The sequence below is a fragment of the Acomys russatus genome, chromosome 18 (assembly GCF_903995435.1).
Source record: "Acomys russatus chromosome 18, mAcoRus1.1, whole genome shotgun sequence".
Taxonomy (NCBI): domain Eukaryota; kingdom Metazoa; phylum Chordata; class Mammalia; order Rodentia; family Muridae; genus Acomys; species Acomys russatus.
The window spans coordinates 43,881,856-43,908,408 of NC_067154.1; the positions used below are offsets into that span (position 1 = coordinate 43,881,856).

Sequence of the window (26,553 nt, forward strand, 5' to 3'; positions counted from 1 at the left end):
CGCGTAGCCAGTTCCAAGCTTATTCCGAGAGGAAAGCGCTTTTTAGCTTCCGGCGCACGCGCGGTGCAGCGGAGGCGCCGGGCGGCGGGGTGGGGCCGCGACCGTAGAAGTGTCACGCGCCCGGAGGTCACACGCTGGAGCCCGCGCTCGCGCCCGTCTGTGCCGTCGCGGCGGCGCGCACGCAAGGCCGACGCGGGGGCCCCCGGGGCCTCCGGGATCTCAGCGCGCGGGGGACATGGCGCGCGCCGGACGATACGAAGCGCACTGGTGCTGGGCGCTGGCGTTGCTCGGGCTGGCAGCGGCGACTCTGGGCGCGTCCTCTACGTCCGGGCGCAGGTGGCCGGTGCCCTACAAGTGAGTGAGGCGGAGCGGGGGCGTGGCGGGGACCCGGAGAGCGTGGAGCGGATGCCCCAGCACGCTCGGGGACGCGGGGCACTGCGAGCGCAGTTCCTACCTCGTTGGCAACTTGGAGGTCCTCACTGGTTCAGGGCAGTCCAGAGTTCTGGGAGGAATGGAGAGGGACAGTACAGCACGGTGTGACTTTTAGGTACAACTAACTTGATTCCGAGAGCAGGGTAAAACGTTTTAAATACTACATTTATTTCAGGCTCTATCGTTAGCTGTCGTGGTAAAACATTTGGGCAGAATTTACAGGGAGGCCACCTGCTCAGGGTGTGTCCTTGCTAAATTACTAAATACCAAACCGGAAGAATCTCTTCCCTGGGCCAGTCAGGATCACCTTGTTGGTCCACTTCAACTTGAAGGTAGGGCCCCTCAGGACCTGTAGTCTTTGACCCAGCTAAGTGACAGCCCGTGGGACATTGCGAAACGCAGGAGGGGCCTCATGCGGAGAAGCCTGGTGTGGACATCAAGAAGTGGAAAGAGCTGTGGCTGTGGCACAGATTTTTCCCAGCAGGAGGAGAGGGTGTCATGGCACAATGAGAGACGGTTTGTGCCTCCGGGGAGTTCTTGGTTCTGAAGGCTGCAGATCAAATCTGATTCCACCAGCCTGTCCGCTGTGTGGTCTTAGGAAAGTTGCTCAGTATCTTCACCCTCACGTGCCTGAAGAGAAAACAGGAAATGATAGTAGCACGCTCATTGGCAGGAACATCTTTTAGAGAAAACCAGCTGCTGACAACTTAAATATCCGTGCGTTCTATTCATGAACTGGTTCTGCTTAATGTATATGAAAACAAAAAAGTTTACGGTTGAAGCTGGTTTTGGTGAAAATATTCACAAGAAATAAAAACTAAATAGCCAATAAAACAAGGAGGAGATTGTAAATCTCAAAATATCTTTAATACCAGGACACCGAGGCTGAGTTTTGTTTCTAAGGAAGTCGCAACTTGACACTCCCACCCGACAATTGGTATATTTACCGTTATGAAATTTTCACTTGCTTTATACTTACAAACTTGCCTTTGACCTGGAGTAGGTTTTCCTGTGGGCAACGAAACCTACTTACAGCTAAATGTCTCTTTATGCCAGCAGGTGAAGAGCTAATTTAGAGTAGAAGTTTTTGTGGACACGGTTGAGACAGTAATAAAATACTCTGCCTGGAACCTTTGGGGTCTTAGAATTCTTTCTCCTTCCTCTGAGCGAGCGTTGCCAGGCACAGGAGGTGGTCCGGGGACACGTGTGGGAGCCATGGCCCCAGTCTCTTCCAGTTGCAGTGTCCTTCCCTGGGCCTTTTTCTTTGAGCATAGTTTGCAGTCTCCTGACTGGACTCAGCCTGAATTTAACCCCTGCCACTCTTCTGATTCGTACAATAAAGATGGCTTTCTGTATTCAGCTGGATCAGATTTGCTTTTTAAAATCCTCAAAGCACATTCAGGGTGGGAAGTTCCCGTGTCAGGGGCTGTGTGATGTCATTCTGTACTTCCCATGACAGATTGTCAGCCTGTCTACTCTTTTTTCCTTCCTTCTTTTCTTTGCTACCCCCCCCCGACCCCGGTGACAGGGTTTCTCTGTGTATCCTTGACTGTCCTAGACTCACTCTGTAGACCAGGCTGGTCTCGAACTCATGGAGACCCACCTGCCTCTGCCTCCCCCCGAGTGCTGGAATTAAAGTTGTGGGCCACCGTCCCAGCTAGCCCCTCTCTATTGTCTTGAGGCCTGAATTCATGTCTGTAGCGGCTCTAGCCTCTGCAGATAGTTCAGCAGTTCTCAGCTTTTTCGGCCATGGCCTCTTGATGGGTCAGACCACCCTTTCACAGTGGCCACACGTCAGATATCCTGCACCTCAGAGATCCACATAATCATTCACAACACTAGAAGAGTTACAGTTATGACGTGGCAATGAAGTTATGGTTGGCGTTGCCACCGCATGAGGAGCCGTGTCTCAGTTCAAGGCTCGCAGCAGTAGGAAGGTTTAGAACCACTGAGGCATTTTCTACGTCTTCTAATAGTGCCCCTTCCGTTCCTGGCGTCGCTTTCTTCTCTGGTCCCTTCACCTACTAGTACTACCCTTCTCAGACAGTGGAAACTGATTTCTCCCTCCTTGTGCCTTAGGTCTCTATTTCCTTAGTTTTAGTTCTTTCTCCAGCTACCTCTTGTCTTGGTTTCATGTCTTCTACTCCCCAACCCCAAGCTTGGTGAGGAAGTGACTAGAGTTAGACTTGTTGCTCCCCTTCTCCTCAGTGTAGTCCCATGCAAGGTACATCTTCAGGAAACATTGTAGAAGTCAGCATGACAGGGCATGCTTGTAACCTTAACCTACAGAAGGAGAGGCCGAAAAAGGCAGAATCTTGGAGTTTGTTGGCTATCCAGTTTAGTGAGAGACCCTGTCTCGAAAAAATAAAGGTGTAGCCAGGCGCGGTGGTGCATGTCTGTAATCCTAGCACCCGGGGAGGCAGAGGCAGGCGGATCTCTGTGAGTTCGAGGCCAGCCTGGTCTACAAAAGTGAGTCCAGGACAGCCAAGGCTACACAGAGAAACCCTGTCTCGAAAAGTTCAAAACAAAAACAAAAAATAAAGGTGTAAAGCAATCAAGGAAAGTAGAGAGAAAGAGTGAGGGCGGGGGGTGGACGTGGAGGGGAAATGGAGCTGAAATGAATATTGCGAATCTAAAGTGTGTTAGAGGAGCAATCCCTTTTGTGATCTAATTCGAGGGTTGTCTTTCTTACTAGGCGCTTCTCTTTCCGTCCAGAGCCAGATCCATACTGTCAAGCTAAGTATACCTTCTGCCCTACTGGCTCACCCATCCCGGTTATGAAGGACAATGACGTCATCGAAGTCTTAAGACTACAAGCTCCTGTTTGGGAATTTAAATATGGAGACCTCCTGGGCCACTTTGTAAGAGTGCCTCTTGATCTTGTAACTTTGCTTAAGTAATTTATTTGTTACTTTGACTACAATGAGGAATCGTATGTGTTGCTGCACATCGTGCATGTGTATGCAGCTACTCACAAGCATGACATGGCTGGAGGAGCATGTTGGGTGTCACACTCCACTCTACTCCCTTGGCAATAGATTCAAGTGGAAATGCCTGGCTCTTAAGTAGATGCTAAAGATTTGAACTCATGTCTTCGTGCTTACATAGCAAGCACCTTTACCCATTCAGCCATCTCTCCAGCCCCTGATAAACTTCTTAGCATCTTTAAGTTGGTAGTCAGAAAGGGCTACCATGAAGTCTGCATGGCACTACACACCTGTAATTCCAGTACTTGGAAGTGTATGCAAGAGAATTGCCATTCTAGAGTCGGCCTGGGCTGTTTGATAAGGCTGTCTCAAAACCAAAGCAAACGCTAACGCCGAGTACCAAGCGTACTAGCCTTAATCTATTTTGCTATGATGCATCTTGTAATGGGCCCCCAGACCTTAGCACAACTGATGCCGTGTTACAGGCACCAAGGCACTTTTCTGACCTAAGAGCCCAGCATGTAGACCCCCAACACCTGTCAAAACAAGAACAGAGACCCAATCCATCAGAGTACATAATTCTGGGAAAGTCCTTAAATGTACGTAAATGTAGGAACCTTTTTTTTGACTTCTGTAGCTCTACTTATTGCTAACTCTTCTTGCTAATTGAAGTGTATTAACTAAGATGTGTGTGTGTGTGTGTGTGTGTGTGTGTGTGTGTGTGTGTGTACACATAAAAAAGCTGAGATTGATAACGCTTCTGGCTACAAAACTTGGACAAGTTTCCTCTGTGGTCCTCTGGCTTGGGAATAAAGACTTTCTGTTGGCTTTAAGAGTCCGTGTGTTCTCAGGAGTTACCTTGCAACCCTACCTCGGTACCCAGCTCCTGGGAAGGAGAAGGGCGTGGCGGGCAGGAACCACTTCTTGATCTCCAAGCTCTGCTCTCCACCCTTTCCCAGCTTAGTGACTCCCCTGGGCGGTAGACACACTCCTTCCTGGACCACTCACGAAGGCTTCCCGTGCTTCCTGTACTCTTAGCTGTGACAAGATCCTGAATGTCTTCACATAGCTCACATCCCTGCTCTAGTTGCCAAAACCAAAGTGACAGATGGGTGCCTGAATTTTGAGGGGCCGTCCCCTCAAAATGAGGTGTCACCACAAGGAGAGTGACACACAAGCGTAGCTCCTTGAGCAGTTGTGGTGTCCCAAAATCTGTCCCAATGGGTGACCTGGGCTCCTGGTTACCCCGTGGACGCTTTCACACCTGTGTTATCCCTACACAGAAAATCATGCACGATGCCATCGGGTTCAGGAGTAAACTGACTGGCAAGAACTACACAATGGAATGGTATGAGCTTTTCCAGCTTGGCAACTGTACATTTCCCCACCTTCGACCAGAAATGGATGCTCCATTCTGGTGTAACCAGGGCGCAGCCTGCTTTTTTGAAGGAATTGATGATAAACACTGGAAGGAAAATGGGACATTAGCTGTAGTTGCGACCATATCTGGTAAGTTTCAAAAATAGTGTTTGATGATTGCATCAAAAAAGTGGAAGATTTCATTCATCCGCCGAGCCTTGAGTCGTGTGCGGCCTCATTCATGGTCATTTGTAGTCTGTGCTTCTGGGACCATTCCACGTTGTACTAAGTGGATCCCCATGCAGAGCGTTGCTAGGTGATGCGTGGCCCATCCGCTCTGTCCACGATAAACGTGAATGAATGAAACGCTGTGTATAGTTAAATCGGAAAGCAAATGAGGAACAGATCTGTAAATGCCCTATTAGGAAGGAGTCTTAGCTGTATCTGAAAAAAAAAGTAGTTATAATCTATTTTTACATGGAGATATTAAGAATTTGCTTCTTGGGTCTGGCCCTGTTCTGAGTGCTCTAATTAGACCACGTCACTTACCAGCATCCCGAACTCCTGAGAGAAGCATTATTACAGTTTTCCCCCCATTGTGCATATGGATGGGGACACTGCGAAACAGGTTAAAGCTATCCAGGGAGTAGGTGGGACTCCCGGCCCTGACGGGAAAGCTCTGCAGGCCATCCCCTTGACAGCTCTGGTGTACTGCTTGCCTAGATGTGTACATTCACTGCATCTCAAGGCCTCCTGGGTGATGTTTAAGTGCTCTTGATGTTACCTGTTGCTTTCTATTGGAAAGTTGATGGTGCAGTTGCAATTTTTCATTTCCTGCATCCGGTATTGCTGATTCTTTTGTCATCAGAACTTTTGTCAGTAGCGAATTATGTGACACCTGGGGTCACGTTTCCCCTATGGGCCCATTGTCTCTTGTGGGTAATTCCTGCTCATACCATGTGTGAACCTTAATTTATGTGTGTTGGTTGTCCCCCAAAGCATAGTGCTGAAGTGAAAGCGAATTATCCCACAAGCCCCCCCACCCCCCAGGAATTGAGGAAATGCTCAGGGTTTCTATTTGTTGATGTTTACAGAGAAGTTTAAGGTGTGTTAACTCATAAATCAGTGGGGGAGGCTAAGACCTCCCTCAGGCTTTTTACAAGTTAGGAATGGATGCAGGCGAGGTCAGCCCAGGGGCATGGCTGATGTGCTCAAACACAGAGCTAGATGGAACAGGCCACATCTATAGTTGAGGTCTTTCCAATGTAACCTGCACCCTTTTCTAATCTTTCCTTCTACTTTCTAATTCACAGGACCCAATTATCCCAACCACAGAAACCCATCTTTCAGCAATGCTCACTGAATCAACTGGCTTCTGTCTTAAGTCCCAAGCCGGGCCATAGCCTCCTTCATATAAGCTGATAATCATAGAATAGCAGTTGCTCTTTTCTGTAAAAACGCTTTCATTTGCTAAAACTTTAAAGCTTGTAACTTCATCTTGCCTGTGCTTGACCCTGTCCCATGACTGTCTCTGGATGTTACGACAGTGTTTGGAAGTCCAACTTTTCCAAGTTACTTCCTAAGAACCAGGCCTCCCGTTCTAAAGCAGGCTTTATAGCACTTCACAGTTTCATTTCAATAAAAGTAGTAAAGGGATCCAGAGGGTTCACTTGAAAGACAAGTTATTTCATGAACTCAAACTGGCGTAACCCAAGAACGGTTTGCTGGTAGTGAGATTTGGGGCCTAGGTCTGTTGTGTCTACAAATGCCCAGATAGGGGTTGCACCATACAGAATAGCAGCATTCTCTAAATATTTGGAGAGGTTCTTCCGATCTGGTGTGAGGTGGCAGTAGAAGACTTAGCCACCCAGCAGTCTGTGCAGCCCACGAAGCCGGCACAAACAGTGGTCAGTTTGGTAGAGTGGCTGGAGGAATTTGTGCGGTGGGTAGTCAGCAGTGTCCCAGCCAGCACAATACAGGGTAAAGGGACTGGCTGGTTGGTCACAGGAGAGGCTGCTTGTAGCGCAGGCTGGACTGCAGCTCCTTGGCTTCCCTTGCTTTTGCCCCTTCCTGTTTGCCCTTTTCTCTCCTTACACTCTTTCATCTTTGTCCTCTTCCTGGTCTTGCGTCCCTTCTCTCGTTTACTTCTGATGAATCTAGGTCTTGCTGAACAGAGAAAAATAGCTGCTGTATATCAGTGTTAACCCTCGTGACTATCACTCTGACCACAGCTTAATTATAGAATTTTAGGGGTCTTCTTTATATCCCCATTATGTCTTGCGTATACAATTCAGAGGCCTTGAAAAATGGAGGAAAAATGTAGCTATGCTTGCAGTCCTGTTGTGGGTATAGGTTTTGAAGGTTGAAACTATTTCTTATCCATCTACCCTGGTCTTAATTGGGTCAGAACATTTTATAAGCAGTTTACATCTGTTGTTTTTGTTTTGTTTTTCTTTTAAACTAGGAAAGACATTTAACAAAATGGCACACTGGGTGAAACAGGACAATGAAACAGGCATATATTATGAGACATGGACGGTCCAGGCCAGCCCCGGAAAAGGGGTGGAGACATGGTTTGAATCCTACGACTGTTCAAGTTTTGTCTTAAGGACGTATGAGAAATTGGCCGAATTTGGAACAGAATTCAAGAAGATAGAAACAAACTATACAAGAATATTTCTTTACAGTGGAGAACCTACTTACTTGGGAAATGAAACATCTATTTTTGGGCCAGAAGGAAACAAGACTCTTGCTTTGGTCATAAAAAAATTCTATGACCCCTTCAAACCATTTTTGTCAACTAAAGAATTTATGTTGCATCTCTTGAAAATTTTTGATTCAGTGGTTATACACAGACAGTTCTACTTGTTTTATAACTTTGAGTATTGGTTCCTACCTATGAAATCCCCCTTTGTCAAAATAACATACGAGGAAATCCCTTTACCTACCAGACCTACACCACTTACTGACCTGTAACAACTTTCAGTCCGACCTCTCCAGCCACCTGCACCCATGCTCTTCCAGGGGTGCTTGCCCATTTGAGTCTTTTTCACCTTGCCTCCCTGGGCCAGGAAGCGCGCTATCGTGACATTTTAAGACTCTGGGAAAGAAGCAGAAACCATGACTGTACTGGCCAAAGTGAATGCACTGTGATCTTTATTTTATAATTAGTTGAGCTCAGCTATGTATGCTCTTTGATTCCAATGTTGACTTTTGTTTAGGGCTATCTTTTCTGTTACATTAGTATTGTTTTCATAGTTTAAGAGCTTTTTTTGTCATCTAAAGAATGTCTGTTTTTATAGTTATTAGAACCTTGAGGTGCAGGTCTGCTTTCTATTCCCATAACCTTAAAGACTTGTTTGGACTCCATGGCTGAAGCAGTGCCTCTCCGGACATGGTAAGTACTGCAACTAACTGGCCATTCTCATAGAAGCAACTTGGCATCTCTAGATTTGTGTCCTTACCTCTGAAATTATCCATCTTCCAGGAATGTGAAGAGTGGCAGCAACTATGTTGCCACAGGAAGGGCAGGCACACTGAGTGTATATATGGCCTCAGAGGACTACTGGGATTAAAAGAGCACAAACTGTCGTTCACTTGCCTAATGTAGATTACATTCCTGGGTTTTGTAATCAGAGACCTGGAGCTGATGGACAGCACACATGGCTTCAGCAGCCCTTCAGTACCAGCCACCCAAGTATCTGGCTGCAGACATGTCTTGGTGAAGTGTACTTGACTGCTTATGTGCGCCCTCTGGTTCTGTGCCCACTATCAAGGCTAGTACAGTCAAAGAGGGTACACTTTCCTGGAAAGGACAGGATTTTGTCAAGGACCTCAGCTCACAAGCTGCTGTGGGTATTAGACAGGCTCTCAAGGTCCTGCATTTTGATGAGTTGATTTTTGACTACTCAACACTAGCGCAATAATGAGGAAAAAAAACCCAAAACATCTGTTTAATATAGAAATGTGCCAGTTACTCATTTCTACCTACCAGTTTAGTGCTTCTTGGGAGGTTATTACCTTACTGTGGAGCTGTCATAAAAAGCCTCATCTTACTCCTTACCTCACTGCTGTTCCAGATGGGTAAGCCACGGCTCAGCAAGGCTAAGTTACCTGGAATTGTTTCACTCAGCTTATGCTGAATGAATGGACGCACTGGATGCCTTCCAGCACTGTTCAGATCATGGCTTCAGACCAGTATCTGTACACCAAATGTTACCAGTCTGTGTTGTTTCTGTTCAGTCTAATAAAAAGGCAAGACAAAAATCAGGGCTTGGATTTTATCTTTGGTCTTATTTGTCTAGGAATTTGCTTTTTATTGTTTAAAAGTATAAATCCCACAAAGCCGAAGTGGCCCAGATGACTGGACAGCCATACACTACACTGTTTTGCCTACCCTGAAGAGGTAGACCTGTCCTCGCACACAGAGGGAACCATCTTCCTCTGCCTCTAGTCTATATATTCGCTGTATAGCAATGCCTGTGCCAACCCAACAATGTTGCCTCTTTGACTTGTCTTCAGAATGTGTTGTCTAAAATACTTTTCACAATACCACTGTCTAGAAAAAATCAGAAGGGGAAAAAAGGGCAAGCCTCTAATACCTGTCAAAGTGCTGTAACAGTTCAGTGCTCAGCCCTAATATACACATCTCTCATCACTCCCTCCAAGGCTCGGTAAACATTATGGTAGAGGTGTAAGACCAAGAGTGCTATGAGATGCTGCCATCTGGGCAGGACCTGGCTACCACATTCCTTAAGTCACAGCATCTGTGTTTGTCCATTATGGGTGGGGGTGGGGCTCAGGAGGCCACACCCCTGATAAAACTCCCGGTAGGACAGGTTGTTCGCTAGGGGAAGAAGAGTCTGTTTCTCCAGTGGTATTGCCACTAGGCTGACGCTGCTTCTGCATGCATCTCTAATTAAATTCTGGATCCAGGCGGGGGTGGAGGATGGGGTGGGGGTTATGAAAGTAGAATGGGACTCGGCAAGAGTGGCGGAGTAACACAGAGTAGAGTGAAAATGACCAACATGCATTATATACATAGACAAAACTGAAGGAGGAAGATGGAGAAATCGAAAGTGCCATTTCTGAAAATGTTCACTCTGGTGAACAGTTTGCAATATAAAAATAAAAATTCTTCAAAAGAAAAAAAAATCTTCAGCCAGGCATGGTGGAGCATGCCTTTAATGCGCAGGAGGCAGAGGCAGGTGGATTGCTCTGAGTTTGAGGCCAGCCTGGTCTAGGGTAGCCAAGGCTACACAGAGAAAACCCTGTCTCGAAAAACCAAAAAAAGGATACATTCTTCAATTTCTCTAAGGTGTAACCGTGTTTGGTGGGACTGAGAGTTGAGCCGAAGCTCTCGGGCACCCAGGAAGCGTTCTAGCATTGAGTTATATCCCTGCAACATTTCTTAACTTCTTGAATGAGGTCTCAAGTTGCCCGGTGGGCCTTGAACTTAGAATCCTCCTGGTTTAGCCTTCTAATTAATTCAGCACACCCCGCTGACTTTTATATAAAACAAACACACTTCTACTCAGCTTTTAGTGTCCAGGTGGCCTCATGATCTTCCAAGTGCCTTCAAGGGTCTCTTCTTTATTGTAGGTATTTATACTTTGGGAAACTACTAATTCTAAGAATAAGCTTTTACTGAGAAAAATGCTTTTTTGTTTTGTTTTGCTTTGTGTGTGTGTGTGTGTGTTTTGAGACAGGGATTCTCTGTGCAGCTTTGACTGTCCTGGACTAGCTTTGTACACCAGGTTGGCCTTGAACTCACATCGATTCACCTCTTTCTCAGCCTCCTTGAATGCTGAAATTCAAGGCATGCCAGCCTGGCCTAAAAATCAAGTTCCAGGACAGCCTGGGCTATACAGAGAAACCATGTCTTGACCTTTCCTACCCCCACACAGGCAAAAACAAACAAACAAACAAAAAAACTGGCCTCAAATATAAAGTTTTCCCACAAACTGTAGTAACTTATTTCATGTTTAGCAAGGCCTATTTTTTAGATAGCCTAGATTACCACAGTAAATTGGATGTTTCCTGAAGCCCAATTAAGATAAATTAAAATGTATCTTATTTCTATTGTTTAAAAACTATTCTGACTTTATATAGACATAATATGGCTGGCTAGGCTAGGCTAAATGAAATTCTAAGTATGGTTTTAAAAAACAGTATTTATGATGTTTTAATTGCGTGTGGGTATTATATATGTAAATAAATGCAAGTGTCTATGGAGGGCGGAGGGATCAGGTCGCCTGCAACTGCAGTTACAAATAGCCGTGGCATGATGATATGGGTGCTCGGAACTTCCAGACAACTCACCAGCTTTTAACCATGCAGCCATCTCTTGGGCTCTGAGAGTCACATTCTGAGTATAGCTCTCATTCTGAACACAGAAAGACCCTATTCTTTATTTTTAATCATAAGGGAATTTACATTTTACAGCAAATTTCCTAGGTATTAAGGGTATCTGGACAGAGTAGATGTACAGCCAGCCTACCACTGTGTTTAAACACTACCAAACAATAGACGTGAAGCTAAAGTCATAGCTTTGTAATGTATGTATAGTTCTCTTAAGTTATTTATAAAAATACAACGGCATTAGTAACTATCTTTATTCTCAAATTGATAAAACCATTTAACATATATTTTACAGTATAAACAAATTAAGTTCTATGCATTTTGCTTATAAAGTGACTTAAAGTATTCAAGCATGAAATTCAATTTGTACAAAAAGTAAGTTTTCAAATAAAGCTTTGGTTAGTAAAACTCCGTTATATACCATCTCCATTTTTCAAAGTTTAAAAAAAAAAAAAAAAAAAAAAAACCGCCAAGTATTTCCTGTACAGTCAAATCTTCTTACTGCTTATAAAAGAGAAATATTCTAATATTGCCTTTAATGTTGAACTCTGGGTCAGTCTTTTCCTTCTCATTTCTATGTGGCTGACAGAATAAGAATACCATCACTTCTGAAGAGGGTAAGTTGTATAGAAAGCCACACTTCGCTTTAGTCTCAGGAAGTTCATCAATTTTTAAGACTGTTAGCTTCTGTAACTTTTTCCATAAAAGTCACACTACTGAAGAGCCATGCCAGACACGGAACTATCCTGCTGCTGTCTCTCAAGAGACATGATTAGTGCTAGTGCCAGAACATAATACAGCAGCTTTAGGGGGGAAAAAAGCAACCCAATAACTATCTATAACCACAAGTGAGTATTTTTTACACTCTACAAAGTCTAGGATTTACCTTTATTCATATGAAAGTAATATGAAAAGCTACATAAATAATATAAAATACCAGTTTCAACCAAATTACCACAAAACTGCAGTTATTTTTTCTATTAAAGTGTTCCAGTTCACTGAGTAATACTTACTCAAGTTATTATGAACTCATATTTATATATCCTCTTTTAAATTTAGTGTTTCTGAACTATACAGATAATCCTTTTGATTTTTAAAGTTGTATTTATCGAAGCTATATAATTCCAAAGTTAAAGCATGAACCATCATTAAAGTTCACTGGAGACTAATATTCTTTCATGAAACTGTTCATACATAATTTAGGAAGTTCTACTTTTAATTTCCAATTTAGTTTTTAAGTAAAAATTTCATTTATTGTGTAATAGTTTAAAACTAGTTCAAACAAAGATTTAAAAAAAAAAGAGAGAGATTAAAGCATTCCTTTACATACAATACCTCAGGTACCACAAACATTAGTAACATAACAGAAAGAACTCACATGGTTTAGCATATTACACAGTACAGCTAATGGGTATACAAAGCTAAGTACTACCTTTCTTCTACTCCACTCATTTCTTTAGATTTGATCCTGGCTCTGTGGCCATCCTTAATAGCCACTGCAACATTTATCAGTGTTCTGTGTACTCGGGTAGTATATATACTTATATCTTTATTTTTAAAACAGGTTCATAACATCTGAAAACATTCAACCAACCTCTTATGAACTATATCATACATTTCTCTCACAAAATGCTCACTTTCCTGAGCTATATGACACACCTTATAACAGGTGTATTTATAACTGAAGACCCTAAAATGTCAAGTTTACATTTTAAAAAAATGCATAGAGAACATTTCAGAAAACTATATTAGTACACTTCTTAGATATTAGAATATACATGTTGTTTCCTTCAGACTATGAATTGTCTCATTTTCGTAACTGAATATTACCTTCAAATATGAAACCACATTTTCTTTTAATCTTTAAACATTTGATTGCTATTAAGCTATCATAAACAAACATAAAACTGTAGGTCTTCTGACAAGTATCATTCATTATATAAGCTCACCAAAGATACCAAATTTCTGTGCCACAAAATAGTAGAATTACATCAGATCTAGAGCAAATAAACTTTTATTATAATACATTTTCTTAAAATTAAGGAACTATTTATTCATCATGCCCTGTATCATGCAACCATTACCAAGTAGGCATCATGTCTGGAAACCACACCCTGCCAAGATGCTTAGACACTTCCCAATGAATCTGCTCCAAACTATACTTCTGGTCAGGAATTAACACTTCCTCCATAATGGACAGCTGAGACAGGCGGCCCCCACACATCTTCACAAACTCAACAAAAGCACTGCAGGACACTTCGCATTCCCCCAGCCCAATTGCTGACAAATTCTTGCAACGTTCTGCAATGCGAATTAACTCTTCATCCAGGGGCCGTAACCCATTGGCACACACCACCAGTTCTACTAGTCTTGGGCAGGTCATGCCCACGCGGCCAAGCACATCTTTGCTTACTGATCTCCCAAAGTAAAGATGAGTGGCGGGAATTTCATAACGAAAGAATGGGTCAAATTCCTCTTCGTATAAAAAAAAATACATCACTAGGTTGACTTTGGGCGAGTGTTTGATAAAGGCATCCCAGCTGCTCTTCTGAAGTGTGTGGAAGTGTGTCTGTCCAGGGTTCTCACTGACCACGTCAATACGCAAGTGTTCTAGGCGAACGTGCTTTTCAGAGGACAGTGCGAGCAACAACTCATCACTCAGTAAATGGTAGTTGAGGGCCAGTTCTCGTAAGCCATGGCACTGGTCAGCCACGCACAGAATACCTGGAAGAAAAAAAGGTTATTTGAACAATTTTCTGTTCAAATGTTTAATCAAGTGCATGTCCCAGGAAACAGCCATGCTTCTCTTTTCTTCAATTAACGCAATTTTAAAAATTTAGTTGAGATAATGAATTAGAAATTATACTTACTCATATTATGTATCATATGAAACCAATTCTATATCCTTGTTGCTCACTAATAACTCAAAATATTAAAAATGTCACTTCAAAATATTCTATATCTAAGAAAGATGATCCTAGAAATGTACAGTGTCATTTTCTGTTTGTCCCTCCCCCAAAACTCACTATGTAGCTTAGCCCAAGATTGGCCTCAGAGTCCTGGGGATTGCCAAGTGCCATATTATAAAAGACATTATTATACTAAACTTACAGTTTAAGAAAAATTCCATTTTCAACTAAAACACACACTAGGGGACAGTTTCTGAAATTCAAAATGTATTCCTAATAAAAAGAATGGGGATAAGTAGGACAAAAAATTTGCAAAGTAAGAAAAGTCCCATCAAATGGTTATAGTTTAACCACAATGGTATGCAATAAGCGTGTCAGGTGTCTAGGAAATATGAAACTATCATTCTTAGATGAGCCAAAGGTAGCTATATTTTTTAAACAGCTCCCATACTCAAGACACTTTCGTCCAAACTATTGTTTACCAAAGAGCCAAAATTCAATCTCCAAAGTGGTTTTATGGGAGAATTCGGGCCCAGTGTCTAAGCTATCTATCAAACAGCCCACTCAATCCATCTCATACATTAAGAAATAAGTAGGACTAACAAAACACACATTTTCATTACTATTTATTTCACTAGTTATGATAGGTACTAAATATGTTTTTCCACAAATACTCAAAATCTAAGGAACTAAATAGTATTCTTAGTTCAAAGTAGAGACAACTAGCTAAAGACAGTCAAACTAGAATACAAAGAGACTAGAAGTTCATGCATAACTATTGCTTAAGAAGTCTAGAAGCCCACCAATCAAGTTCAACTTTACAGCAGTGGATGAAAATGTGCAATATAATCAGACAAAGTGACCAACCAAAATAAGGCTCTAGATAGACACATACTCTGAAATAAGCCCAACACTCAAAACAACCTAAACACATCTCTGCAACATCAAAAAGCCAAATACAAAGAATATTCAGGAAATTGCAAAGATGCAAACAAGAGAAACGACTAAAGGAGCTGCCACAGTCCTAACTCCCAAGATGCCCTCTTCCCCCAGAGACCCTGCATTCCACTGTTGTCTCTGTGAGCCTGGAAAGGGATACCATGCCTGTCACTGTGTTGTGGTGCATGACACACTGACCTTCTAAGATGAATTATCGAGGTAGTCCTAATCTTATGGGAGCTGCTTTAGACTCAGTTTACTTTTGGCTAGTTGCAGGAAAGGAAGTTAAGAGTCAGAGCACATATGGGACTCAGAGGCTAACTGCTAGCTTTAAGAAAACAAGTTTTAGATAAATTCATGTTAATAGCATTTAGTAATTTCTTCATACATAAAAAATTAAAAAAAAAAAAAGTGACCAGACTCAAACAGGGACCATCCCCACCACACAAACTGAGTGAGAAAAGGAGATGTCAGTGCAACAACCTCCAAGAAACAAACTCACCCTACAATATGAGAAGGGAGTAGATATTTCCCTGAGGCTTCCAGGTGAGAGTCCAGCATGACAGAGACTGATGTTCGCTTAAGACCCTAAGCACAGAGACCACCTACAACTCTGCCTTACAAAACTGTGGAGCTGATAGGCAGGTCAGAGTATAAGCTACTACATTTGCAATTAGCTAAGCAGCCAGGGACAACTAGTGCACGAGTTATAGGCACTTAAATACATAACAGCATGGTGACAAACACAAATCAATAACAAAAAGACAAGCTACCTTAAAAACAAGAAAAAGAAAAAATATAGGCAAAAAACCAAATAGATATTTCTCCAAAGAACATATACAATTAGCCACTAAGCCATGGGGGAAAAAAGTCATCAAATAGTTGGGCACGTGCCTGTAATCCCAGCACTCAGGAAGCAGACAGAGGTACATTATTGAGAGTTCAAGAACAACCTGATCTATGTACTGAATTCCAGGCCAGCCGGGCTACATACTGAGACCCTGTCCAAAACAACAAAATTATCAAGAAAACACATATAGGCATTATGGTTCATGCAATGTGATCCTAGGAATTGGGAAGCTGAGGCAGGAGGATTATCATGAGTTGATAGCTAACTTGGGTTATATAGTGACTTCCAAGAGTGAGAGAGGACCTGGAAGGGTGTGGCAGGAGGAGTTGGGATGGTGTGTGTGTGTGTGTGTGTGTGTGTGTGTGTACACACAAATCAAAACCACAATGACACACCAACTAGGATGCATATAATGAAAAAGAGAAAAAGCATTAGTGAAGACGTATGAAAGAAATGTACAGTGGCAATTTTCAACCTTCATCATATGTTTTGGAGTTAATCATCTGTGTTCTTAAAAAACCCTAACCCTTTGCTTGGAACTCCCTAAAGAGTCTATTTTTGTTTAATGACTTGCTACGGTTGCTGCTCTGGTAGCCTAACTATCCTGGAGCCAGTGTGTGACGTGTAGCATAGTTCAAGTGGGTAAACAGCTACTACGTGACTTGGCAACCCTACCACTAGCTTTACACCAACAGAACCAATATGTCCATACAAAAGCCACATGAATTTTCATATAAGCATTTTCTGTTATATGCAAAAGGTAGAAAAGAACCCAAATATCTACCAATTGATCAAGATAAGTATGTTCTAAACATATAATGGAACAAGAAGGAATGAAATTCTAATGTTTTGTTTAGCTAAGTAACAGAAACTAGACAGACAAGACAGACAAGACAGACAGACAGACACAGACACACACACACACACCCCATAATTCCATGTATAGGAACTATCCAGTATAGACTTCCTGGCAGAGACAGGAAGTGCAGAGAACTGGGTAGGAGGGGGTAACTGGGTCTTCAGGGTATGACAGTTCTGCTTCCTTTTGGTCATAATGAGAATGTCCTAAGATTCATAGTGATGATGATAAAAGCCAATACACCACCGATTTTTACATGAACTGTGTGTGAGTTACATGGTTCAAACATATTCTCATTCTCTGTCCCGTCCCCCCAGGCTGCTGGAGTGATGTTTTTGTGTACCCTGTAAACATAATCTTTGTACATTCAAATGCTGACTTATGAGCCAGCGGAGAGGAATACAGACCACACTTTAGTATTGTTAAGCATCTCCTGCTCAATGTTTTGTAAACATACACTTCCCTCACCTTCTGATTGGTTAAAGAAAGAGCTGAGCAGCCAATAGCTAAGGCTAATGGGAAGCAGGACTTCTGGCAAAGAGAGAGAGAGACTCTGGGAAAGAATCTCAGGCTCACTGGTCGCTAGCCAAAGAGGAAGAGCAGGAGCAGGGACAGAGACTAAGATGGAGAGGTAATGGGACCTGAAAAATGGACAGGTGGGACACAGGCCAGGCCAGTATAGTCAGGCTGATGATAGCTGAGGATCTGCCCAGGTATAGTGCCAGAAGCTCATGAAAAACATAAAAAATCTCTGTCATTATTCCACCCACTGGCAGTCTCAAAGAAAATCCAATTTTTTTCCTGGCTGTCCTGGAACTTGCTTTGTAGACCAGGCTGGCTTTGGACTCAGAGATCTGCCTGCCTCTGCCTCCTCAGTGATGGGATTAAGGGTGTGCACCACCACACCCAGCTCATAAATTCTATTTCAATAAAAGTTTTATGATGTTGATGTATTGATGAGTAGGTTAAAAGTTCTAACGATGACTTCACAAGGGTGCTGACCACAGTGGCAGGTCAAAACAAAGAACTCCAGGTCCTGAGGGCTCACAGCTCACATGACATGTGAGTGAGGGACAAACAAGAGCAAGGAGGTTAGGAACAAAAGGACCTTGGACACTATGAACCTATGCAAGAGAGCTCTCACGCACAGCAGACAATAAAATGTGCTCAACCTCACAGAGAAAATAACATAAAGTCTATTAGTCTCTTCTTAGCTTCTATTTTATAATGCTTTTATTTAAAAGAGGCTGAGGCAACTGAGTGAATACAACAGTAGGCATAGTTATTCCTATCACTAAGACCCTCCTTGTGGGTGATCTGGAAAAACCACCAATAGTGAGTCATTTTAGCGAATTCCAACCCTTTCTTATAGCAAGAAAAGCAAACAAGCAAACACGAACAAGACAGCTAAAGACAGGTACTTTAAAAGTGGTGGACTCTACAATGAAGCAGATGAAAACCATGTTTATGCTTTTCAGTACAAATCACTTGTAATTTAAGTAACCTCAAACTGGACAATGAACTAATAACTTAGAAAATTCTACATAAAATAAGACCTCTTATAATGTTATTTCTAAAATTTAAGTTTTAAAGAGCATTCTCTCTCAAAAAGGCAACCATGCTTAAATACACCCCTTCTCCTCTGTGAGAAGTAACTGTGACTATTCTGACCCAAAACACCTACAGCTGAACTGAAGTTAGCAGAATCCTAGTCTATCTCAAGATGCTCCTCAGGCAGCCCTTAGTGTCGCCTTGTGGGCTGAATGTGAAATGTCTCTCATGAACTTTCATTTGAACATTTGGTCCCAGCTGTTGTCAGTGCTGTTTTAGAAGGCTGTGAACTTTTAGGAGTGGCAGGTCGGAGGAATGAGTCACTGGGGTAAGGCCTGAGGTTTTATAGCTGGCTCCACTTGCCCTATGCTTCCATGCTGCACAGGGTGCGATGACACCGCCTACCTCCTGCTCCTACACTGCACCTTCCCAATCATGCTGACTAGTGCCCTCAAACTGTGAGCCACAGAGAGACGCCCTGTCCATCCTTAAGCTGCTTTTGTCAGAAATTCTACCTCAGCAATGAGTAGCTAATAAACCTTCCTCCTTTCTAATTTTTTAATCTATATTCAAGTACACACTATAATCAAGTTTGCCACATAAAATGACTAGAAAATAAAATGAAAGTCAGTCTAACCTATAATACTGCAGATATTATGCTATTGTTATTAGGACACTGAATATTTTTATGCAGAAGAAATGGTTTTGTTAATTCATTTACCAGTTCATTAACAGAACTATTAAACAATTTTATTAATTTGAGAAACAATATAGTTTACTACAATATGTCTGGTAAAAACATAACATACCTGCTGGAGAGACATGCGGACAGCTGCTCATTTTTAGCAGCTTGAGTGTGTCACTGTTGTTGGCCACTAGCACTTTAAGGGATGGATCATCTACCGGGGTGTCGTCTATCTTAAGTGAGGACAGGGATTTGGAGTTTACAAACACAACTGTCAGTGCAGAGATAAAATGAGACTGAAAGATAAAAGAGTAAAATGACACTTTACAAGGTTTCCGTACCAGGTTAGGTATGTCTGCCTGCACCCTAATGAGGAATTTAAACTGTTAAAAGGCAGCACCCCTGCATGCAGTTACCAACGTTTAGTTAAAGAGGGACTACTTTCCATCTCTGAGAAAAGCCTTTTGTACCTGTGGAAGAAATGTCACTTCAAGCCTCAGAGTATTTCTAAATCACAGCCACAATGAGATCAAAGAAGAACCCTGGAGCCCAGACTAAGAGACTCTCTCAAACACTTCATCATATTTGGAAACTAATGTCCTGTACACTGCACCACACAGGCAGAGCATCAACACAGAAACTACTGGCACAGTCGTGAGACTTAAGTCAATCAACTGAAAGGCTGTAGTAACTCAACAGAGAAGCACACACAGACAAGCAGAATCGTTTAAAAATCCCACATTTAAACCCTCTCAAAACACGGTATGTAAATCAGTCTCAAGACTTGATCTTAATATATTTTACTTTAAATAATCTATCAAACACAGATCTGATCAAAAGAAATTCTACAGAAACAAGAATAACTGTGTTTTTAAAGCACATGACTGAGATAAGCTATGATCAATGGGCAAATAATTCAGGGGAGAAAAGGAGGACCAACACATGCTTCAGCACATGTCCACAGACCCAGCCTCACCCTGCATCCATCACCTTCACACATCCTCTACAGCAGCACCTGGGGATGAAGCCATGGTAACAGGCGACATCTAAGGAAACACTACCTCCTTGTCACAATCCTTAACTTGCTTTTTCCTTACTGTGTCTACACAACTGACTTTGGAAATTGTGACTAAGTAACTGCATTAACAAAATACTCAAATCCAACAACTATTCCTTCAATGATCACAGTTAGCCTCTTTCCTCATTGTCCTTAATTAGCTATGGTCACATACATTTCTTCTATTTTCTCTTCTGTTCAAGATAGCCAAAATACAGGAATACCTTATTTCAATCTTTTCTACAAACAATAAGAACCAATCAACCAAACAAAAACCAAAACACCCAACAAGTACAAGAAGCATATGAGGCAGTCCCAGCTACATCAACAGTTCTTAAATTGGCATTACATACAAGTAAACTGAGAGCCCCAGATCATAAAAATCAAATTATGTTCAACATGCTTTATACGTTTATTTTATATATACATATATACCATATATAAACACATTAAAAAACAATGGCAGATACATTAAAGTATCAATCAGAGCATATCATTTCCCACAAGGCTTGAAGAAGATGGCCCTACATTGCGAGACTCAGTTTCTTAGCATGAGGTCTTCAATAGCCATCTCAATTGGAATCCCCTGGAATGTCTGAGAAGACTTGACCTCAGGAATAAGAGTCTAAATCTGTGCACAGCCAGATGGAGGAGTCACAGCACCTTGATTCAGGTAATTAATATGCTAAACAGATTCTCATCTCCATTTCTCTACTCATGAGAAAACATTCTATCTCAAAATGTACAAAAATAATGAAACTTAAATCAATAGAGGTTTTGAATTCACAGTATGTTATTTGGTTCTGCTATTAAATTGGAACAATCACATACCAGTTATAATTCACACTCAATATTATTTCCTGAGTCACTCCAGTAAAATGAACTGCGATGAGTCTACATATTTTGGCACTGAAGAAATGGCCCATCAGCTAAGAACACTGGTTGCTCTTCCAGAGGACCCACACTCAGTTCCCAGCTCACACATGGCAGCTTACAACTGTCTGCAACTCCAGTTCTAGGGATTCAATGTGTTCTTCTGCCTCCATAGGTACCAGGCACATATATGGTACACATAGTTACATGCAGGCAAAACCACTTATACACATACAATTAAATAATGCTTCTTTTTAAACCTACATATTTTACTTTGTGGCATACTTAAAAAAATGCCTTGTCCAAATTGCTGTAAGCTGGTCAGTGGTTAAGACAGTTGTAAAGGCCACAGTTGCAAATCTCAGACCCTCCCTCCCTCCCTCTTTTATTGGATGCTAACCTAGTGTAGTGAGTAAGCATCAGCAAACCTGAGAGCAGCTTTTATCAACTGGCCTTTCTCAGAAGGGATTCTGATAATTTTCCGCTTCAAAGAGAACAGCCGTGGGCTGTCTCGATGGCTCAACTGGTGAGCGCACTTGCCACCAAGCCTTATAAATCAAGTTCAAACCCTGGAACCCACATGGTAGAAGAACTGATTCCTATAAGCTGTGTCCTGACCTCCACACATACACATACATACCAACTAAATGTTTTTAAAAGTTTTAAAAAAGAACAGTTGTATAGTAAGTAGACTGTTCTTTAATTAAGTATAGGACTAACACCAACAGTTAAATCCTCACAAGAATAAATGGTTTGAAATAAAATCTGTTAAGATAAATCCAAGCTATATTAACATCAACATTGCTCAAAAATATTCTTTTTATAAAGTTGCTTGAAGGATTTACATAATAAACAGGCTACACTTGCTCAATACTGGTATTTTCTACTTTTGGCTTCTAGTTTCAACAACCTCCTCTGAAAGCTCATCAAAAAGTGACTATGGCAGCCGGGCGTGGTGGCGCACGCCTTTAGTCCCAGCACTCGGGAGGCAGAGGCAGGCGGATCGCTGTGAGTTCGAGGCCAGCCTGGTCTACAAAGTGAGTCCAGGATGACCAAGGCTACACAGAGAAACCCTGTCTCAAAAAAAAAAAAAAAAAAAAAAAAAAAAAAAAAAAAAAAGAAGTGACTATGGTTTTCCTTCCTCTGATATGGTTAGTCTCAGTTTCACTATTTTCTTTTAGCACTTCCACTACCTAGACAGTCATCTGTAAATTCACACGTTCTTTAACATTACCAGTGAAGACCAAGTACTGCTTCATAGCATCTTTTTCCTGCTGCTAGAAAGATGGCTCAGCAGTTAAGAGTCCCCGCTGCTCTTGCTGAGGACCCCGGTTTGGTTACAGAACCCACGTGGCAACTCCTACTAACTATCTGTAACTCCATTTCAGGAGACATGACACCTTCTTCTGGCCTCTGCAGGCATCAGACCCACACGACGTAGAATACTCAAGAAAAAAATTAAAACTCCTTAGAATCCCATTGTAAATAGTATTTTTAACACTGTAATAACAAGCATATCTCCACTGCTTTGCTGTGCTCTCACTAACAGTGCTGCTGCTTTCACTGGAGTCCTCTGCAAGTGGGATAACAAAACCAGCAGCTACCTTTGGTAGATCCATAAAGCTTGGCCGAGCAGTTGAAATAAGTCCAAGTGTTTTTAAAGAGCAATTCACAAGCTGCGATAATATATCACAAGCTGCTTCAGCGGATTCTTTGCTGCTGTCCACCTTAGGAAGAAAATGTCTCATGTAACATATTCACACTTCTCTTTGAATATCTTAATTTTATAAAAGCAAGCAATATAGTTATTAATTCAGTGCATTATCATTTAAAGGACATTCATGTTCAATCACCCTCCCCCAACCTTAGTCTAATTTTCACGAAAGAGTTCATTATAATACACGTGTGTATCTACGATTTAGTGTGGAAAGACTAAACTGGCTTACTTCAAAGTAACTGTACAATGTCAGTTATTCTGTCTTGTACTTGGTTAAATCAAGTAATACATGTAAACACAGTGTCTATGGTGAACTAAGAAATTAATGTCTATGTATTTAGAATTTTCAGGTGAACCACACATCTGAAATTCTTCAATGTCTTCAACAGAAAAATGAATATAGAGTAAAATATGGTGCTCAACTAAACAGGCAAGAAAGAGGCACCTGCTCTTATACATCTCCTACTTAGACATCTCCTGAGGAAAAGAGTAACAGGACCAAGCACCATCCCCCAGAAGGAAAAAGTTTCTTTTTCTCTAGACTAAAAAAATGTTAATACTATTACTTTTATTTTCAAATTTGTGTCTTACTGAACCCCAAAGGAGATCGTAAATCTTACAGTGGGTGAAACAAATGTACTAACTGTAGTTCTCAAAGTGTGGTTCCCAGAGCACATGCAGATCATCCGAGCACTGAAGACATGCCAACTCTTATGCCTGAACCAAAGCGTATTGGTGAGAAGCTGTGTGTGGGACCGTGCAACCTCTGTCTTTACACTCCGCCTGGTGAGTCTACTGAGCACAGTTTGAAAAGCACTGTTCTACACTCATAAATCTGACTGTAAGTCCTTCAGCCTATACTGACCACTTAAATACTATTAGAAGCCAGAATAATTCCTGCAATGTGCTTGCTTTCCAAATTGGAAACTACTACCTCACAGAAATAAATCCCTAACAGAAATGCTAAACTTAAGTGTAAACATTTCTATGAGTTGTGTGTGCTGGCTACACCTGAACTGTGTCCCAAGACTATAAAAGAATACAAGGACCCAGCCAACCTACTATACAGAGTGCTCTTTACAGTCTTCCGGTAGTAGTTGCCATTAGCACACTCTAAGGCAAGTGAAAGATGACTAAAACCAGGGGAAAGAAAGCACTTCAAGTTTCCTCCCTGGAGGGAGTGAGGAGCTCCTCAACTTTTGTTTGCTTGAATGATACCCCTTATCAAACAAATAACACACCCAACTGGAATTTCAGGTGAACAAAAGAATAATTTATGTCAGTAAGTGTGTCTGGGATACACCTACAATAAAAGTTAGCAGTGAAGTCTAGTAAACTCAAAATTAACTAGGCATCTTTAGTTTCCTCTTGAAATAGTATCTCTGGCTAGCCCTGAACTCACTGTGTAAGCCGGCTGCTCATAACAGGGATCCTGAGGCTGGCAATCCCATTCCTAATGGCCTAGTGCTTTACGACCACCACCTGCCGTATTTGATGCCATCTACTACCAAGCTCTTCTGCCTTACAAGGAAGCCGCATTTGTGACAGCATGAAGGTTAGGTTAGCACACTGCTTAGTACTATTTAACCTGCCCCTTGGCAAGTAGGAGATATAGGCAAACCAGGCAACTGCTTTTACTATAGCTTTTTGGGTTTTGTGTACCATTTTTTTCTTCTTCAAGACAGGGCTTCTCTGTGTAGCCCTGGCTGACCTAGACTCACTTTATGGACCAGGCTGGCCTAGAACTCACAGAGATCCTCCTGTCTCTGCTACCCTGAGTGCTGGGATTAAAGGCGCGGGTGGCACTCAGCATGTTTAACATTTTTAAGATAAAAGGCCTTACTATATATAGGCCAGAAAGACCTCAAATTGTTGATTCTCTTACCTCAAACTCCTAACTCCTAGAGTTACATGAGTAAGTCACCATGCCTGGCACATTTTCATCTTTTAACAATAATTATCATTTGTTGAGGGAAAAAAATTAGTGTTAAGGATTCAGCAAGCATCTACTTCTTTATTCATCTCCAAAGTATAACTTGATGAACCTTTGTTCTCTCATAGACTACCGTGATTTCATATAATACTCTTCAAAATCTCAAAATGCGCCACTTCCTTCACTCATTTCACCATTATGTGAATCTTACATGTCCCTTGTAACCCTGAAATGACGCAAACAGGTCTTGTATTTTTCCATGAATCCTCCTCTTCTGTATCCCTCTAAAATAAACTCTAAACTATTTAGTTTCTATACCATCTTTAGATTTAAAGTTTTGTTTTAAATAAAAATGTATCAGAACAAGCCAACAAGTCATTGGCCGTGGTGGCACAAAGCTTTAATCCCAGCACTTGGGAGGCAGAGTCGGGCAATCTCGGAGTTTCTATGAGGCCAGCCTGGTCTACAGAGCGAGTTCCAAGACAGCCAGAACTAGACAGAGAAACCCTGTCTTGAAATAAGAACAACAAAACCCCACAAATAATCAACCCCCGCAAAACAAACAAAACAGCCTTGTTCTCAACCTTTCTAATGCTATGACCCTTTTAATACAGTTCCTCCTGCTATGGTGACCCCTCCTCCAACCATAAATTTATTTCATTGTTACTTCCTTCCTAACTGTACCTTTGATACTGTTCGAATCATAATGAAAATATCTGATATGCGACTTCCAAAAGGTCGCAACTCACAGGTTGAGAACCACTACCCTAATGTTTACTGTATATTTCTTTCCTCAAATTTGTTGCCAGCCACTTACCATTAATGTAAAGCTTCAATTATTTATTTATTCAATTATTTAATGCCTACTTTTGCTTTTTGAGAAATTACTTGTAAAGGGGTATTTTAGTTACAGCAAATATTAAGCATTACTTGCAATGGCGTCTAAGGCATGCAATAACTGTAAAACGTTAAGCACTTTCCCTAAAAAAGAAAAAAAAATCAAATATTTTAAAGACATAAGAAATTGTATTGGTTAGGACACAGAAGCCACTAAAATGCTTTTATTTTTTAACAGAAGGAGTTATTAAGGTCTTACCTTGAAGCTGACATACTGTAGGTGATTTGAATGCCTTTTAATAATCTGTTTGATCAGCTCTGGATGTGTAGCTTTCAAGTAAGATGTAGCTGGCTGATTCAGTTCAAACTCAAAACATCTCCACAGGTCAGGCATGTGAAAGACCTGATTCCAATTCCGGCACACTTGGGAAGCGTGAGCCCGATCAAGAAGAGGCAAATACTTAAACACGTGGAGAACGATGTCCTGCAGAAGGTTGCCCCAGTCACAAGGCCGAGCGCACTCATGTGCGGTCCTCAGTCTCTTAGGTTTCCCTGCAGGGCCTTCTTCAGGTGAGTCATGGCCACTATCTCCTCCTCCTCCTCGTTTCATCCTATTTAGAAAAATCCATCATTTTTCCCATCCTACTTAACTTTTCATCACAAGTTCATTTTCTGTCACTAAGACATGTGCTTGTATTTGGACAGTTAAATAGAAATATGCACAAAGAACTGAACCAACAATTCAAGGAGAATATAAGAATACAATGAAAAATGCTACAGAGATGAACATTCCTGAGGTGATTTTAGCCATTTACATTTAAGCACTACTTGTAATTTTTAAATGTATAAATCACGACTTGCAGTCAACTACATAAAGTAACTAAAAGGAGAGCCTACAGTCATACTTTCCAATTTTTCAGTCAAATCTGAAGTAGACCAAGGTGCCCATGACCCTCTAGACTCTAGAGAGGACAAAAGATAAGTAGTCAACAAATCTATCCTGAATAGCCGATGACATCTGCTGCTACTGCTACACATATCCAACCTCTGCCTGATGTAAGTAAACCTGGGCTGAGAACACAGCCCAAGCTTAAGGCCCTTGCTTTAAATACTTCAGGCCCGTAGTTAGCCTGTAGCAGCAGGCAATACATTATTTAAAGCAATCTATCTGACTACGGGTTGTTTCGGCTGGAATGTGGTTTCTTCTCCCAACCCATTACTGTCACCTGCTTTCTTCTCTTTTTTCTGAATGATGCCTCTGTGTT

General features: G+C 41.7%; 2 protein-coding genes across 2 annotated transcripts; one reads left to right on the forward strand and one right to left on the reverse strand.

Annotated features, from left to right (window-relative positions):
• The first annotated feature begins 235 nt into the window (after nucleotides 1-235).
• Cln5 (CLN5 intracellular trafficking protein) lies at nucleotides 236-7,712 on the forward strand. Its single transcript, XM_051161020.1, has 4 exons — nucleotides 236-354; nucleotides 3,128-3,293; nucleotides 4,643-4,868; nucleotides 7,183-7,712. The coding sequence occupies exons 1-4, from the start codon at nucleotides 236-238 to the stop codon at nucleotides 7,692-7,694; spliced, it is 1,023 nt and encodes a 340-aa protein (XP_051016977.1). The 3' UTR covers nucleotides 7,695-7,712.
• Nucleotides 7,713-12,115: 4,403 nt separating this feature from the next.
• On the reverse strand, nucleotides 12,116-26,053 carry Fbxl3 (F-box and leucine rich repeat protein 3). Its single transcript, XM_051160931.1, has 4 exons — nucleotides 25,548-26,053; nucleotides 22,406-22,528; nucleotides 18,996-19,167; nucleotides 12,116-13,802 (listed from the first exon to the last, which is right to left on the reverse strand). The coding sequence occupies exons 1-4, from the start codon at nucleotides 25,896-25,898 to the stop codon at nucleotides 13,159-13,161; spliced, it is 1,290 nt and encodes a 429-aa protein (XP_051016888.1). The 5' UTR covers nucleotides 25,899-26,053; the 3' UTR covers nucleotides 12,116-13,158.
• Nucleotides 26,054-26,553: the final 500 nt, after the last annotated feature.